Source organism: Onychomys torridus, chromosome 3 (genome assembly GCF_903995425.1).
Source record: "Onychomys torridus chromosome 3, mOncTor1.1, whole genome shotgun sequence".
NCBI lineage: Eukaryota > Metazoa > Chordata > Mammalia > Rodentia > Cricetidae > Onychomys > Onychomys torridus.
In genome coordinates, this window is record NC_050445.1 from 2,684,595 (window position 1) to 2,698,933 (window position 14,339).

At 44.1% G+C, this 14,339-nt stretch overlaps 1 protein-coding gene across 3 annotated transcripts in view; it reads left to right on the plus strand.

The window, feature by feature from the left end:
- Window positions 1-14,339, plus strand: part of Actr3b (actin related protein 3B) — an 84,235-nt gene that overhangs the window by 41,950 nt on the left and 27,946 nt on the right. For all 3 annotated transcript variants that reach the window (XM_036180909.1, XM_036180908.1, XM_036180907.1), the window contains 2 exons: window positions 8,557-8,652; window positions 10,701-10,808. In XM_036180909.1, coding sequence (XP_036036802.1) covers window positions 8,608-8,652; window positions 10,701-10,808 — 153 coding nt within the window. In that variant the 5' untranslated portion in view covers window positions 8,557-8,607. The remainder of the gene's footprint in view (window positions 1-8,556; window positions 8,653-10,700; window positions 10,809-14,339) is intronic.

Sequence of the window (14,339 nt, forward strand, 5' to 3'; positions counted from 1 at the left end):
CTTCAAGTTGTCTTCTGACCTCCACATGAGCGCACATACAGTGCTCACACACAGTGCTCACACACAAACGCAAAAATAAATACATAAACAAGATGGAGTATAATGATCTCTATAAAATATAAAAACATGGGTTAAAAATGAAAAACGACTAAATGTTAACCATCTCTACGTTAATGTAATGGGACTGAGAAAGGCACAGACATCTTTTCCAAACATTCTGATTCCTCCCTTCGTCTCTACTGTTACAGGGAAGAAGCTTACACACCTGAGTTAGACTCTAGACCAGGACCTACGCACCCCCTCACATAGCAATGCAACCCCCTCAGCCACAGACCAAGCGCTGAGCAGAAATAAACCCCATCAGAGCTGGAGCAGACACAGCACGACCATGGCACTCCTGGCCCACGGGTCCCTGATGTCTGACATTCAAGATGGACAGAATGCCGCAGAAGGCGTGAAAGCAGCTGGGCTCTGTTGGAGCTGCCATCTTCAGACCTGTGAATCACTTCACTCTGGCAGGTACTACGAGCTGTACTTCATTAGCACGGTGTGGTCATTGCTGATTAGCTATGGACGGCTACTGGAAATGGCAACAGGCATATCCTGTTGTCCAGACAAAGAGCATATCCCAGACTTCTTTGTGGACAAAGAATGGGTAAGCTGAGTAGGTGAACTCTGGCCAATGAGATGAAAAAGCTGATACCAAACAGTAGAGCCTCTTTGCCCCTCCCCTTCCCTCTCCTTTAGAATAAGGGAGTGACTGAAGCTGCAGTAACCTACCTCGGAATAGTCAACATCCTTACAGGGAAGCCGAATGTCAAATACACTAGGGAAGAGAAATCCCTCATGACACTAGACAGCTGCCATGCCCAGCACCAACTGCCTGCCATAAGCTGATTTCATCAAAGAAATTAAAACCCCTAACTTGTTTGAACTACTATTTTTAGACTCCTATCACTGGCTACCAATCACAATTCACCATCTTTGAAGAATTAAACTTTCTACTTCAACGTCAGGAAATATTTGTTATGTAGTCCCGTTCTCTGGTCCTGGCATCAAAGTATTCTTTTTGTGTGTCTGTTTGTTTTGTTTGTTTGCTTTTTAAGACAGGATTTTTCTGTGTAGCCCTGGTTGTTCTGGAACTCACTCTGTAGACCACGCTAACCTTGAATTTAGAGATCACCTGCCTCCGCCTCCAAGTGCTGGGATTAAAGGTGTGTGCCACTACCGCCCAGCTCAAAGTCCGTATTCTTAAGGCTCTGTCCTCATAACCTGTTTCCTCCTTGGTCTTCTACTTCTTCTGTGTCCATCACCAAAGGCACAGGAAGTATTCCTTTGGAAGACACACTTAAATAAAACATCCCCAAACAATTACACAAGATCAGTTTTTGTTGTTGTTGTTTGGTTTGGTTTGGTTTGGTTTTTCGAGACAGGGTTTCTCTGTGTAGCTTTGCGCCTTTCCTGGAACTCTCTTTGGAGACCAGGCTGGCCTCAAATTCAGAGAGATCCGCCTGGCTCTGCCTCCCGAGTGCTGGGATTACAGGTGTGCGCCACCACTGCCTGGCAGATCAAAGTTTTCTTATTATCTTAATATTGAAGCATATGATTAGAATATCACATAAAAGCAAACTCCATGAACATTATAATTCATAGCAGTAGTAAGATTATCACCTGGTACTTATTCAAAATGAATAATGAATGAGTATCATCAAAAATAACCTATATCTCTCTATGAGATAAAAGACTGAATTCAACCAGGTGGTGGTGGCGCACGCCTTGAATCCCAGCACTTGGGAGGCAGAGGCAGGAGGATCACTGTGAGTTCGAGGCCAGCCTGGGCTACCAAGTGAGTTCCAGGAAAGGCACAAAGCTACACAGAGAAACCTTGTCTCGAAAAAACCAAAAAAAAAAAAAAAAAACCTGAACGCACATTCCTAGAATTAGTTCCACCTTTAAACCCCTCCATAAATGTAGTAGAGAAATGTTTTATTATTGCTATGTGTGTGCACATGAGCACAGGTACACAAGTGTCACACGCACCAGAGGAGGTCAGAGGATAACTTTCGGGGATCAGCTTTCTCCTTTCACTGTGGGTTCTGGTGATTAAACTCCGGCCACCAAGCTTGCACAGAATGCACTTTTACCTACGGAGCCATCTGGACTACCCAAGAAACTATTTTTAAAACATAAATAATCAATGAAAAGAGAGCAGGAAGAAGAGACCACAACACACCTGAAGCTCGGAGGCAGGTGGACCAGCACAGACTGAGCAAGCTCATGTAGCCCATCTCTGTGCAGGCTAGTGGCCAGTGAACTGGGGAGAACATGTCTGAACACCATTAATATGATGGGTGGTTTTGTGTCAACTTGACACAAGCTAGGTTATCTGAAAGGAGGGAAATCCAATTGAAAAACTGTCTCCATAAGATCCAGCTATATTTCCTTAGTTAGTGACTGATGAGGGAGGGCCCAGACCACTGTGGTTCTGAGTTCTATAAGAAAACAGGCCGAGCAAGCCAGTAAGCAACAACCCTCCATGGCCTCTGCATCGGCTCCTGACTCCAGGTTCCTGCCATGTTTGAGTTCCCATCCTGACTTCCTTCAGTGAGGAAGAGTGAGACATAAGTGTAAACAAAATAAACCCTTTCCTCCCCAACCTGCTTTTTGCCTGGCGTTTCTCACAGTAATAGAAACCCTAACCAAGACTATTAACAATCCAGGGAATTCCAGAGCATGGCATCGATGTATGAAACTGTCACAGAGAAATACATTTCACATTTGCTAACCAAAAACCTAATTCAAGAGAAGAAAAGAAGAAGCTGGGAAAGGTGGCACATGCCTATAATCCCAGAACTGGCAACAAGGAGACAGGTGGATCCCCAGAGCTTGAGCTTGACGGCCAAGCCTGGGCTACTTGGTAAGTTTCAGAACAGTAAGAGAACATATGTCTCTCTCTCTCTCACACACACACACACACACACACACACACACACACACACACGCAGTCAATGCCTGGCCTCTCCACTCTCAAAATCACTCAGCCCAGTCACATAGCTCCACCTCTTCCTACCACACCACGGCCCCGGCTGCCCGTCTTCACTCCTCATTCACTGGCTCTCTCCTTGCACGACTTTAGTCAGCTCTTCAAGGCCGCCATGGTGTCTCACTGCTGGTGGTCTGCAAATGGATGTTTCTAGGTTCACATAAAACATTACCTCCTACTTCTTCCCGGCAAGTGATTTGATTTTACCAGTTTATAGATATGCCACCTACACCAGGAAAGGGTGTGTGAGGGGGTGGGACATGGAGAAAAAGGAGGAGGAGGAGAAAACAGAGACAGAAAGAAAATCTGTGTGGCTTTCTGTTTTCTTTTTTTTAATTTCCCAGTCAAAATGTCCTTGACATGTATCTGCACTTACTCCACAGGCCTCAGATTAGATGCCCCGTCAGTGGAGGCAGAGGAGAGGGCCTGGCACAGTGGGCTGACTCAGGCAGAAGGAAGCAGCTGGGCATGGTGCCTGGCCTAAAACCCCATCCACAGGTAGTCAGTGATAAGCTAGAACAGGAAAAGTGCCAACCAACCCAGGCGGGTGGAATCTGAGATGTGTTCTGGCCACAGACAAAGTAACTCATACGCTGTCAGCTACCTGGCTCTGTTAATTTAATATAACCACTGTGTGTGTTCAGGAGAGGAAATACAGAGGCCTGTAAAACACAGTAGCCACACTTGACAGTCTGAGTTTAAAAATACACCTGAAGGAGAGGTCAGAGCACCTTTTAAGATCTGCCTTGGTTAATATAATTAAAATAATTATATTATAATTAATAATAATTGTATATATTATAATAATTATTACACATTATATATTATATAATAATATAATATATTCTATATATGTTACACATATATAAACTACTATAACTATTAGCCTTATCTCTCTTTAGGGGTCAGTTCTCTCTTCCACGTCGGCCCTGAGGATTGAGCTCAGGTCGTCAGGCTTGGTGGCAAGTACCTTCCTTCATGCACTGGGTCATCACGGTGGCCCCGGCTCCATTCTTGTTTGCAGTTTCTGTATTAGTTATTTTTCTGTTGCTGTGATAAAACACTGTGACCGAAGGCAACTTAAGGAAGAGTTTCCCTTTGGCTCGTGGTTCCAGAGAGAGGAGAGTCAGTCTATCATGACCGGGAGCATGGCAGCAGGTGCCAGGCATGGTGACAGGTCCAGGAAGCTGAGAGGTCACATCTTCAACTTCAGACATGAAGCAGAGAGAGTGGACAGGAAGTGGGTGAGGCTATCAAATCTCAAGGCCCACTCCCCGTGACATACTTCCTTCAGTAAGGCTGCATCTCCTAAACCCTCCGGAAGCTTCACCTACAGGGTCTATGTTCAAATTCAGGAGCCCATGGGAGACATTTCTCATTGAAACCACCAGTTTCCACAGTCATCCTCGTAGCAGCTGTGTGGTCATACAGCCAGCTGCTGGCTCCTGTTTGTACTTGTTCTGTTTTCAGACATTGCCTTGTGCTTCTGATTTCTAAGGAGCAGTGTGATCTTTGTGGGTAAAGGTATACAGGTTTTTTCTTTGGCTGTTGTTGTCTCACTATGTAGCCCTCCAACTCCCTATGCAGACCAGCCTGGCTTTGAACTCATAGATCTGTCTGCCACTGCCTCCTGAGTGCTGGGATAAAAGGTGTGTGCCACCATGTATAACTCTATGTACCGTGTTATCCTAGAGCATCCCCCACCTCCCCAACAGGGTTTCTCTGTGTGACTTTGGAACCTGTCTTGGAACTCACTCTGTAGACCAGGCTGTCCTCAAACTCACAGAGATCTGCCTGCCTCTGCCTTCTGAGTGCTGGGATAAATGGTGTGTACCACCATGCACATCTCCCCTCCCCTGTGTTCTGTTTGGGGATATTTGGTCACACTGTGAACTCTGAGTTTGCATTTGCATTCATTAAATAAAATTAACCTTGGCTTAGGAGGCTGTGTTAGCAGCTAGTTGACAGAAAGTAATCATAGAGCCTCAGAGGACATCCTGGAGAGATAGTCGCAGGAAGTCATTGGATGGGGTTGGAGCATCTCAGCTTTTTCTGGTTTGTGGAGCGGAAGCATGGGTCTTCCGTGGACACCAGCAAGGAGAAAGTGTTAGGTAGTTGCTACTCAGCCTCTCTGAGCTCTTAGGTTTTCACCCCAGCCTTTGAATCTTGAGTTTTATTCATAATTAGAATGCTAGAGATTTAGTTAGAGCTTCCTTTAGTGGCAGCAATGGGGCCAGTGCCTGTGGGAGCAGAATTCTCACCAGGCTCAGGCCTGAGCGGCTAGGTTCCTGCTAGAGAAGCAGGCTGGTACCTGCAGAGCTGGGATTGCTGGCTGAGACAGCAGTAGACTAAGGCGCAGCTACTGTGCAGAGGTTAAAACAACAGTGTTCTCTTGCTCCAACTCCTCCAGTGTGCCCCTCACTCGCTCTTTCAAATTCATTACTTCTTTGTCCACTGTTAGTATTATTGCATATATAAACACATAAATGTATAACTATAACTTGTTGAGTCCATTCAGTGTTGCTTGTATGTACATGATTTCAGGGCTGACCACTTGGTATTGTATAGCCAGGTAGGGGGCTCACCCCTGGGAAAGTCTAGTTCTTTCTCTCTCAGCAGTGCTTAGGCACTTGTCTAAGGGTAGGGCCTCATGAGCGTTCCCTCTTGCACCTTGGCATGTGTATTAGTGTTGTTGTATGGATCTTGGTCAGGCAGCCGTATTGTTGCAGTATCGTGGGTGAAGTTCACAGTGTCATTTCTAAGAGACACGATCTCAAAGCAGACTTCCTGCTCCCCTGGCTCTTATACTCTTTCTATTCTCTCTTCTTCGATGTTCCCTGAGCCTTAGGTGCAGGAGTTGTGTTCTAGGTGCATTTGTTGGGGCTGGGCCCTCTTGATCTGTTCATCTTTGTATTTTGACCAGTTGTGGTTTTCTGTGATGGTCTCCATCTCCTGCAAAGACAAGCTTCTGATGAGGGAGGAGAGCGACACCTACCTATGGGTATAAGGCTAAGGTTTTAGAATGCAGTGGGAGTTCTGCTGTTTCAGTAGAGTGGTGTTAGTAGGTTTTCCTCTAAGATCTGTGACCTCAATAGCCCCAGGTAGTTGGCTAGGTTTTCAGTACCTCGCTGTTGAGAAGGACTTAGGTCCAATTAGAGAGCTGTTGGTTACCAAGAAGTCTGAGTGACACTCTCTAGCACTGTCTTGCAGGACTGGTCATTGTTGTGGTTCATAGGCATCACAGTTGGGTAGGGCTATTAATTGCTAACCTCCTTTGGCAGCTTGCATAGTATCTTCTGATACTGTGAAAGCTAATGCTTGGGGCGGAGCTTTGTCTGAGCATTCTTTATTTAAAAATAATTAGGATTTAATTTTGGGGTCTAGACCAGTAATAGTGCTGTGATTGTGTACAGTGTAACACCTTACCTCACCCTGAGCAGTATATAAAAGGCCTTCTCATTAATATAGATTTTCTGAGTTTATACACAGTTAAAGATATTTTGGTTTTACAAAATGCTGGATTGACATCGTGTCCAGATACCAAATTATTGGGTTGTCCCTCCTGCCACAGAGACTCTTAAGAATGGCCCTGTGTGCCATAGAGTTAAAGTAGCCATTCTGAAGCTACAGGCTTTATTCCCTGCTTGAAGTGTTAGTGGCGTGCTCTGCTGTCTTGACAGAATGCCTCAGACAAAGTGGCTTAAACAAGAGAGGCTTATTTTTTCATAATTCTGGAGGCTACAAGTTCAAGATTAGGGAGGCGCATCTGGGATGTTTCCTGGCCAGAGCCCTCTTCCTGGCCTTTGGATGGCTACATTCTTGGCATTTTCTCTGTGCTAATGCACATAAGGAAGAAGAGAGGTGTAACTGGATCTTTTCATTGGTACTGTTGTTTCCCCAATAATGATGTAGAGACTTTTTATTAATTATAAAAGCTCAGCTGATAGCTCAGGCTTGTTTCTAACTAGTTCTTATAACTTAAATTAACTCATATCTTTTAATTTACATCCTACTATGTGGCTTTTGCCTCTATTCCATCTTGTGTGTCCAACTCATTCTGCATCCAGCTAGCGACTCCTGGCATCTCTCCCCTTCTTCCCAGCATTCTCTCTGCCCCCAAAATCATGCTTAGCTATTGGCTGTTTAACTTTTTACTAAACCAATCACCATACCATATATTCACACAGTGTAAGGGAATATTCTACAAGAGAGAAGGAGAGAGGCAGACAGCCAGAGAGAGAGGAAGAGAGGAATAGGGAGGGGAAATTTGTGGGTTAAGATTTTAATGCATGAATTTTTGGGGAAATCACAATTCAGTCCATAATAAAAGGTAATGTGGACTTTTTGCCAAAGGTTCAGAACATTTTCATTTATTTTTGTAGTTCTATGTAAATATAAGATGTAGATCTTTGTTGTTTGGGAAAAATATAGCACCTTGTTTTAATTTTCTGTTGTCTGATGGTTTTTATCCTATTTGATAATACTTACTGTTTTAAAAAGGGTTTGACTTGTTGACAATCTTTCAGGATTTTAATCTGCTTTGCTTTTATATTATTCTAGGTGTACATTCAGTATCCCTTACTCAAAATGCATACAACCAGAAGCTTTCAGAATTTGGAGTTTGGAGTACTTAAACATACATAATGAGATATCATGGGGTTAGGACTAATGTCCAGTGCTAACTCTATTTATGTTTCATAAAGTTCTGTACACATAGCCAGAGGGTAATTTTATGCAGTGTTTTTAGTGTACCTGTGTGTTGACTGACACCTGTCAGATAAGATCACTGTGATGTCAGGTTGGTGTTGAGTTTCAGGTTTGGGGCATCTTAGGATGCTTCTCCTGTATATGGTTTTCCTGTTTTTGTCTCCATTTGTGTTTTGATTACTTTTCTCTTTCTCTTTATTTTAGCATTTTTCTGTAATATTGGCTGTTATCATTTGCTTTTGTTGCATGTGTGATTGTGGGCTTGGTAGGCCCAGGAGGTCAGTGCTTGGGGGACATGGCGGTCATCCTGGAGTGTGATGGGCTGAGCCTGCCACTGCCACTGGGAGTGCCAGGTGGGAGGAAGCTTCTGTTACTTGAAGCATGCCCTTTGCCTGTTCTTTGGAGAACTCATCTGTCTCTGGTCTAGGTGCTGGGAATATCATCATGCGTCTTCACTCTTGGCTGTATTCCATGGCCTTTGGCGTCCTGCATCACAGTTCCCAGTTTCAGGGATATTAGGTGTAATTTAGGCAGTGAATGAGCTCCTCTTTTTCTGGGACTTGTTAAACTTTGAATTTTAAGTGAGTCCTGAGAGCAGAAGCCCCATAGAGTCTTCACTCTGCCTTGTCAAAGCTTTTAAGACCTTCAGTAAGAATCCTTTAACTAGTCACCTTTAGTGAACCCCATCTTTACAACGAGGGAGTTCTATAATACCCTGGTCAGCATGCCTTTAGTCTAGCCCTTTTATAATTCTGATGTAGTTACATGAAATTAGAGAGAATATTAAATCTAATGTTTTCTTACAGACAGAACCTCCACTGAACACACCAGAAAACAGAGAGTACCTTGCAGAAATCATGTTTGAATCATTTAATGTACCAGGACTCTACATTGCAGTACAGGTAAAAACAGCATTGTCCTGTGATTCTGACAGTACAAGAAGCAGGAATCCCAAGGCCCTTTGTGTGCAGACTGGGCTAGACATTCCTCTTTTCTCTCTCTTGGTGTGTACCCTGTCACCAAGCTATTCGGGTTTGAATCAAATCACCATAAAGAAACTTGTCTGTAATTTATTTTTATATAACTACCACTGATATAAAGTTGGTCTTGCTCAATAGTTTTCCTATGCAGAGTCCTATGTGTTTTTATTTGGGTGTCAAGTTAGAGGTATAGATGTGTTTCTGTCTTTTTTTTTTTTTAGCTTCTTACAGTTACTTTGGGTCACTGTAAGTATAAGAAACAGCAAAAAAACAAACATACAAAAACAACAACCAAAAATGAAATGAACAGACAGCATAACATCTATGGAAAACAAACTAAGCTCAAGCCATGATCCCACCTCTTGGGAGGATGAGGCAGGAGGATCTAGGTCACCCTGGGCTATAATATGTGTGCTGAGGGCAAGTTTGGGTTACAAAGTGAGACCCTGTCTCAGAGACAGAGCAAACAAAAACCAGAACAAAGTAAATGCCTTGGGAGAGCCCCATGATTAGGCTCCATTAGGTCCATGAACTCTTGTTCTGAGAGGCCCTGAGCTCCCAGGAGCTTCCAGAACTCATCTTGAAGCTTTTTTTTTTTTTTTTTTTTCCCCTTGGCTTAGAGTTTTATTGTTGCTTTGGTAGTTATAAAAAGGAAGTTGGCTGGGCGGTGATGGTGCACGCCTTTAATCCCAGCACTCTGGAGGCAGAGCTAGGCGGATCTCTGTGAGTTCGAGGCCCGCCTGGGCTACCACGTGAGTTCCAGGAAAGGTGCAAAGCTACACAGAGAAACCCTGTCTTGGTTGGAGTTTTGAGGAGTAACTGAGATGAGTCTTTCTTCAAAATTTCCTGCATAATATTACTTCCGTCTAAGAAAGAAGAGTTCCATGGAGAAATGCATTTTGCAGGTGCTGTTGTGTCCCCATGATGAATCATAGTGCCTGTTAACACAGTGCTCTCTCCCAAGACAAATATAGTTTATAGAACAGAGAGGTGCTTAGAAACACTGAATTTATTGTTATTGTTACTATTATTGTTGTTGTTATTATTGTTGTTGTTGTTGTTGTTGTTATTATTATTTATATAGGATCTTACTCCTTAGCCTACTCTGGCCTTTAAACTCAGGGTGATCCTCCTGTCCCAACCTCTTGAATGCTGCGATGAAAGGCACGGGCCACCATGTCCCACAGGACAATGGTTCTCAAGATGCCTTTTACAAGTGTAAATTCCTGTGTTCCATCTCGGCCTGGCCGGACAGTTCCTTGCTGCCAGGTGTCCTGTTCATGGCAGAGTGTGGAGCAGCAGCAGGCCCAGCTCCTCTCTGATGATAATTGTTGACAGTGCGCAATGACAGGAGGGGCCAAACGTTCTGTGAAGAGCAGAGCTGCCTCTGGCTCAGAGCCACTGTCTTGTACCCAGCACATCGAAGTTTCTGGGTGGATGGCCTCATCTTCTGTTAGAGAAGAGCTCCATGTAGGCTGGGGATGTAACTCATTTGCTTGCCCAGCACAAAACACCGGGTTTGATCCCAAGTATGGTAGAAACTGTAAATGGTGCTGCACATCTGAATTCCTAGTACTCCGGGAGGGTCATGAGTTCAGGGCCATCCTTGGCTTCATGAGGAGACTCCACCTCAAGCCACAAGCAAGCTCCCAGACAAACAAACCCTCCATGTTTGTGGCTGCACTTGGAACACCTGTAGATTAGAAGTTAAATCTTGTGATTTAGCAGTGGAATTCTATTTCACTGGTTTTGGTTTGTAAAACTTTATGTTTCTGTTGAAAACCCGACTCCTTCATTTGAAAGGAAAACTGGCATGCCCGTCTGCCAAATGAGAATTGGGAGATGTGGGGTACGGAGAGGGAAGTTTCTAGACTTATTAAAGAAGAGTTCACTGCAGCACCTGAGGCCAGCCGAGCCCTGGCTGCTGCTCTGCATGCTGTCTCTTCAGAAGATGTTCTGTGTCTCTCCAGGCGGTGCTGGCTCTGGCAGCCTCGTGGACATCCCGGCAAGTTGGTGAGCGCACACTGACAGGGATAGTCATAGACAGTGGAGATGGCGTCACCCACGTTATCCCAGTGGTAAGCACAGGCTTCCTATTTTAGTCTCTGAGGCTTAACACCTGTCCTGAGGTAAGGGAAGAATTGAAGAAGGCAGAATAAAACTCAACCCCCCTAACTAAAATACCATCTTTTAGGTGATGTTCTTAGAAACGGCAATGGGATCCTTCTTCCCTTCCTTCCTCCCTTCCTCCCTCCCTCTCTTTTTCCTAAGACAGGGTCTCCCTGGCTGGCCTGGAACTCGCTGTGTAGATCAGGCTGGCTTTGAACTCACAGAGATTCATTTGCCTTTGCTCTCAAGGGCTGGGATTTAAAAAGTGTATGCCGGGTTGGGGATTTAGCTCAGTGGTAGAGTGCTTGCCTAGCAAGCACAAGGCCCTGGGTTCAGTCCTCAGCTCAAAAAAAAAAAAAAAAAAAAAAAAAAAGTGTATGCCACCATACCTGGTTTTGGCAATGGGAATTTAGGAAGCCTAGGAAGGTGAAAAAGAGTTCAAAAGAATGCCATGTTTGTGCCTTTGGCGGTTTGGAAACCATGGAACAAATTCTATAGTCAATTTTTGGGGGAGGGGGTAGCAAAAGGCTTCTGTTGTATTCCCACAGGTGTCAATCAGTGTCCTGACTCATCATTCGAACCACTACAGCTAGACGTGATTGTGGGTACCAGAGTTGAGGGTCAGGGCATGCCCAGTGAGAGGCTTCGCTCAGCTGGGGCCTTGGCGAACTTGCTCTTTCCTCTGCATGTATTTAAGAGCTAGGAAGGAAAGCTGACGTTTCAACGGGCAGAAGTCCTTACAATATCCTAAAGAAATGACTTCTAACTCCAACTTCAGGAGGCTTTGGTCTCTTTCTTCTGGTCCAAGGAGTTATTTCAAAATGATTCTTCTGAAAATCAACTAGTGTCAGTGGAAAGTCAGTCATGCCAGCTCACCCTGCTTCAGGTTTCCTCGGTAACCATAGTACAGTGTTAACTGCAGTTACAAACACACGTATATACATATATAGAGCTTTGTTTAAGTTTGAAGATTTTTGCTTTTGAAAAATTGTGTGTGTGTGTGTGTGTGTGTGTGTGTGTGTGTGTGTGTGTGCGTGTGTGCGCGCGCGCGTGCTTGCATGGGAGTGCATGCCATGGTCATATGGAGTAGTCAGAGGGCGACCTGTGGGAATCAGTTCATTCATTCTACCATCAGGGATCAACTCAGATCAAGCACCTTTATCTGCTAAGCCATCTTACCAGCCCTCAAGTTCAAGGTTTGAAAAATTTTTAAAAAAGGTTAATTTAATTATATTATATGTTTCTGTATGGGTTTGTGTATGTGAATGCAGGTAGCCCCAGAGGCCAGAGGCATTGGAACCTCTGGAGCTGGAGTTATGGGTGGTTTTAAGCTGTCGGATGTCAGTGCTAGGAACAGAACGTCAGTCCACTGCAAGAGCAGTCCATGATCTTAACCATGGAGCCATTTCTCCAGCCCTTAATCTATTTTTTTCTTTCTTTTTTTTCTTTATTAAGAAATTTTCTACTCCACATACCATCCACAGATCCCGCCCCCCCCCAGCCCTCTTTCCCAAGCCACCCGCATCCCCATATCCCCCAAATCGAGGTCTCTCATGGGGAGTCAGCAGAGCCCAGCACACTGAGCCTAGGTCCAAGCTCCTTCTCACTGCACAAAGGCTGTGCAAGGTGTCACACTGCAGGCACTGGATTCCCAGAAGCCTGCCCATAGACCAGGGACAGATCCTGATCCCCCTGCCTGGGTGCCCCCTAAATAGTTCGAGCCAAACAACTGTCCAGCCCCTAAATCAATTTTTAAAATACAAATTAGTATATTAAAAAATTTCAAGCTGAGTGGGGTGGCATATGCCTATAGGTAGATTTTTCTTTTTGGGCTGCCAGCTCACAAAAAATGACATGGAGACTTATTAATTATGAAGGCTCATCTCATAGCTTAGGCTTGTTCCTAACTAACTCATATAACTTAAATTAACCCATATTTTTATTCATCTATGTTTTGTCACATAGCTTTTACCTCTACCCCATTATGTGTGTTTGACTTGTTCCGTGTCTGTCTTCTCCACCCTTCTCCTTCCCAGCATTCTCTCTTCCCCCGAAAATCATGCCTAGCTATTGGCCATTTAGCTTTTTATTAAGCCAATCACAGTGACATCTCTTCACACAGTGTAAAGGAATATTTCACAACATATGCCTTATAATTCCAGCATTTGGGAGGTGAACACAAGAGGTTCAGAAGCTAAAGGTTATTCTTGGATGTATACTGGGTTTAAGTCCAGCCTGGATACATGAGACCTTGTCTCAACCAACTCCATAGAATTTGACGCCTGCCTCCATAAGCAGCTGCATGTACATGTGCATCCACACTCACATACACACAAAAACAAACTAGAAACAAACCAAAGCACAACTAAGCCAAAGCCAGGCAAAACAAGTGCATTTCCTTTAATTGAGAAATGATAATCATGATTTCATCTCAGTTACCGAAGGAACGACATTCTGCTGTTTGTGTCTGCCGAAAGGCTAAAGTTGTGAAAGTCTTAATGGTCAGGAAGGAACATCCAAGGCTCTCTCACCCTTGTACCCCTGCTCATGTGTCCTCTCCATGGAGGAGTGGCCCCCTCTCCCTTCCAAGTGTGAGCCAGACTGGAGTTCCTTTAGAGTGGTCTCAGGCTCTGGCTCCTGTGGGGATTGCTGGAGAGCTGATGCCACTCTGGCTCCTGGCCTTCTTTCTGATGCCGTATCTTGAGGAGCAACAGGACTCACCCCAGGTGTGTGGTCCCAGATCTGCTTGCACTGGGTTCTCCTTGCACACCGTAGAGGAGGGTGAGGCAGAAGCCTGTTCTTGAATCACTTGTTCATTTGTCCAGAGTCACTCAGCTCCCAGTGTGGTAGGAAAAGAAAACATCGCACACACAACCCAGATCCAGAGAGAGGTGTTTTGTAACTCTTCGCTGTGGATTAGTTTAGTTTCTTCCCCCGTTTATGAAAATTTATTTGTTACTGAAAATTTGGGTAAAATAATAAACAGTAAGAAAATAAAATTACCCATAAGCCCATTCAGACAACCATATTCTAAACTGCACAGCCTTTCGAGCTTTGATTAAGATGCAAACATTTGTATATACATGTTCATGTCTTAAATTGGGATGTCCTATGTCTAGTTTGTGTTCTGATCATATAAATAATACTAAAGTTATATCTTGCATATTAATTTAATGGTACTTTTTTCTCTTATGGCCAAATAGTCTGTGAAAAATAATTACCTAAAGCCATGGTGTGTGGTCCTAAAGTGGCATAGTGCTGACTTTTCTGCTGCTGGGTGTGTGACATGCTGCATGCGGTACTTACTTAATGCTTGTTTAGGAAGTGGTGTCCGTGGCTCAGAATGTGACTGTGAAGAGTCCATGTGTTAGGAAGTACTATTTTAATTACTTGTACATACCTTTTATCTCTATCTTAAAATATGTTACAAATACTTGTACTTTACAGAAAGGCCTTATCTTTTGTCTACAAGTTAGGAACGTGGGCAAAAAGCCCAGGAA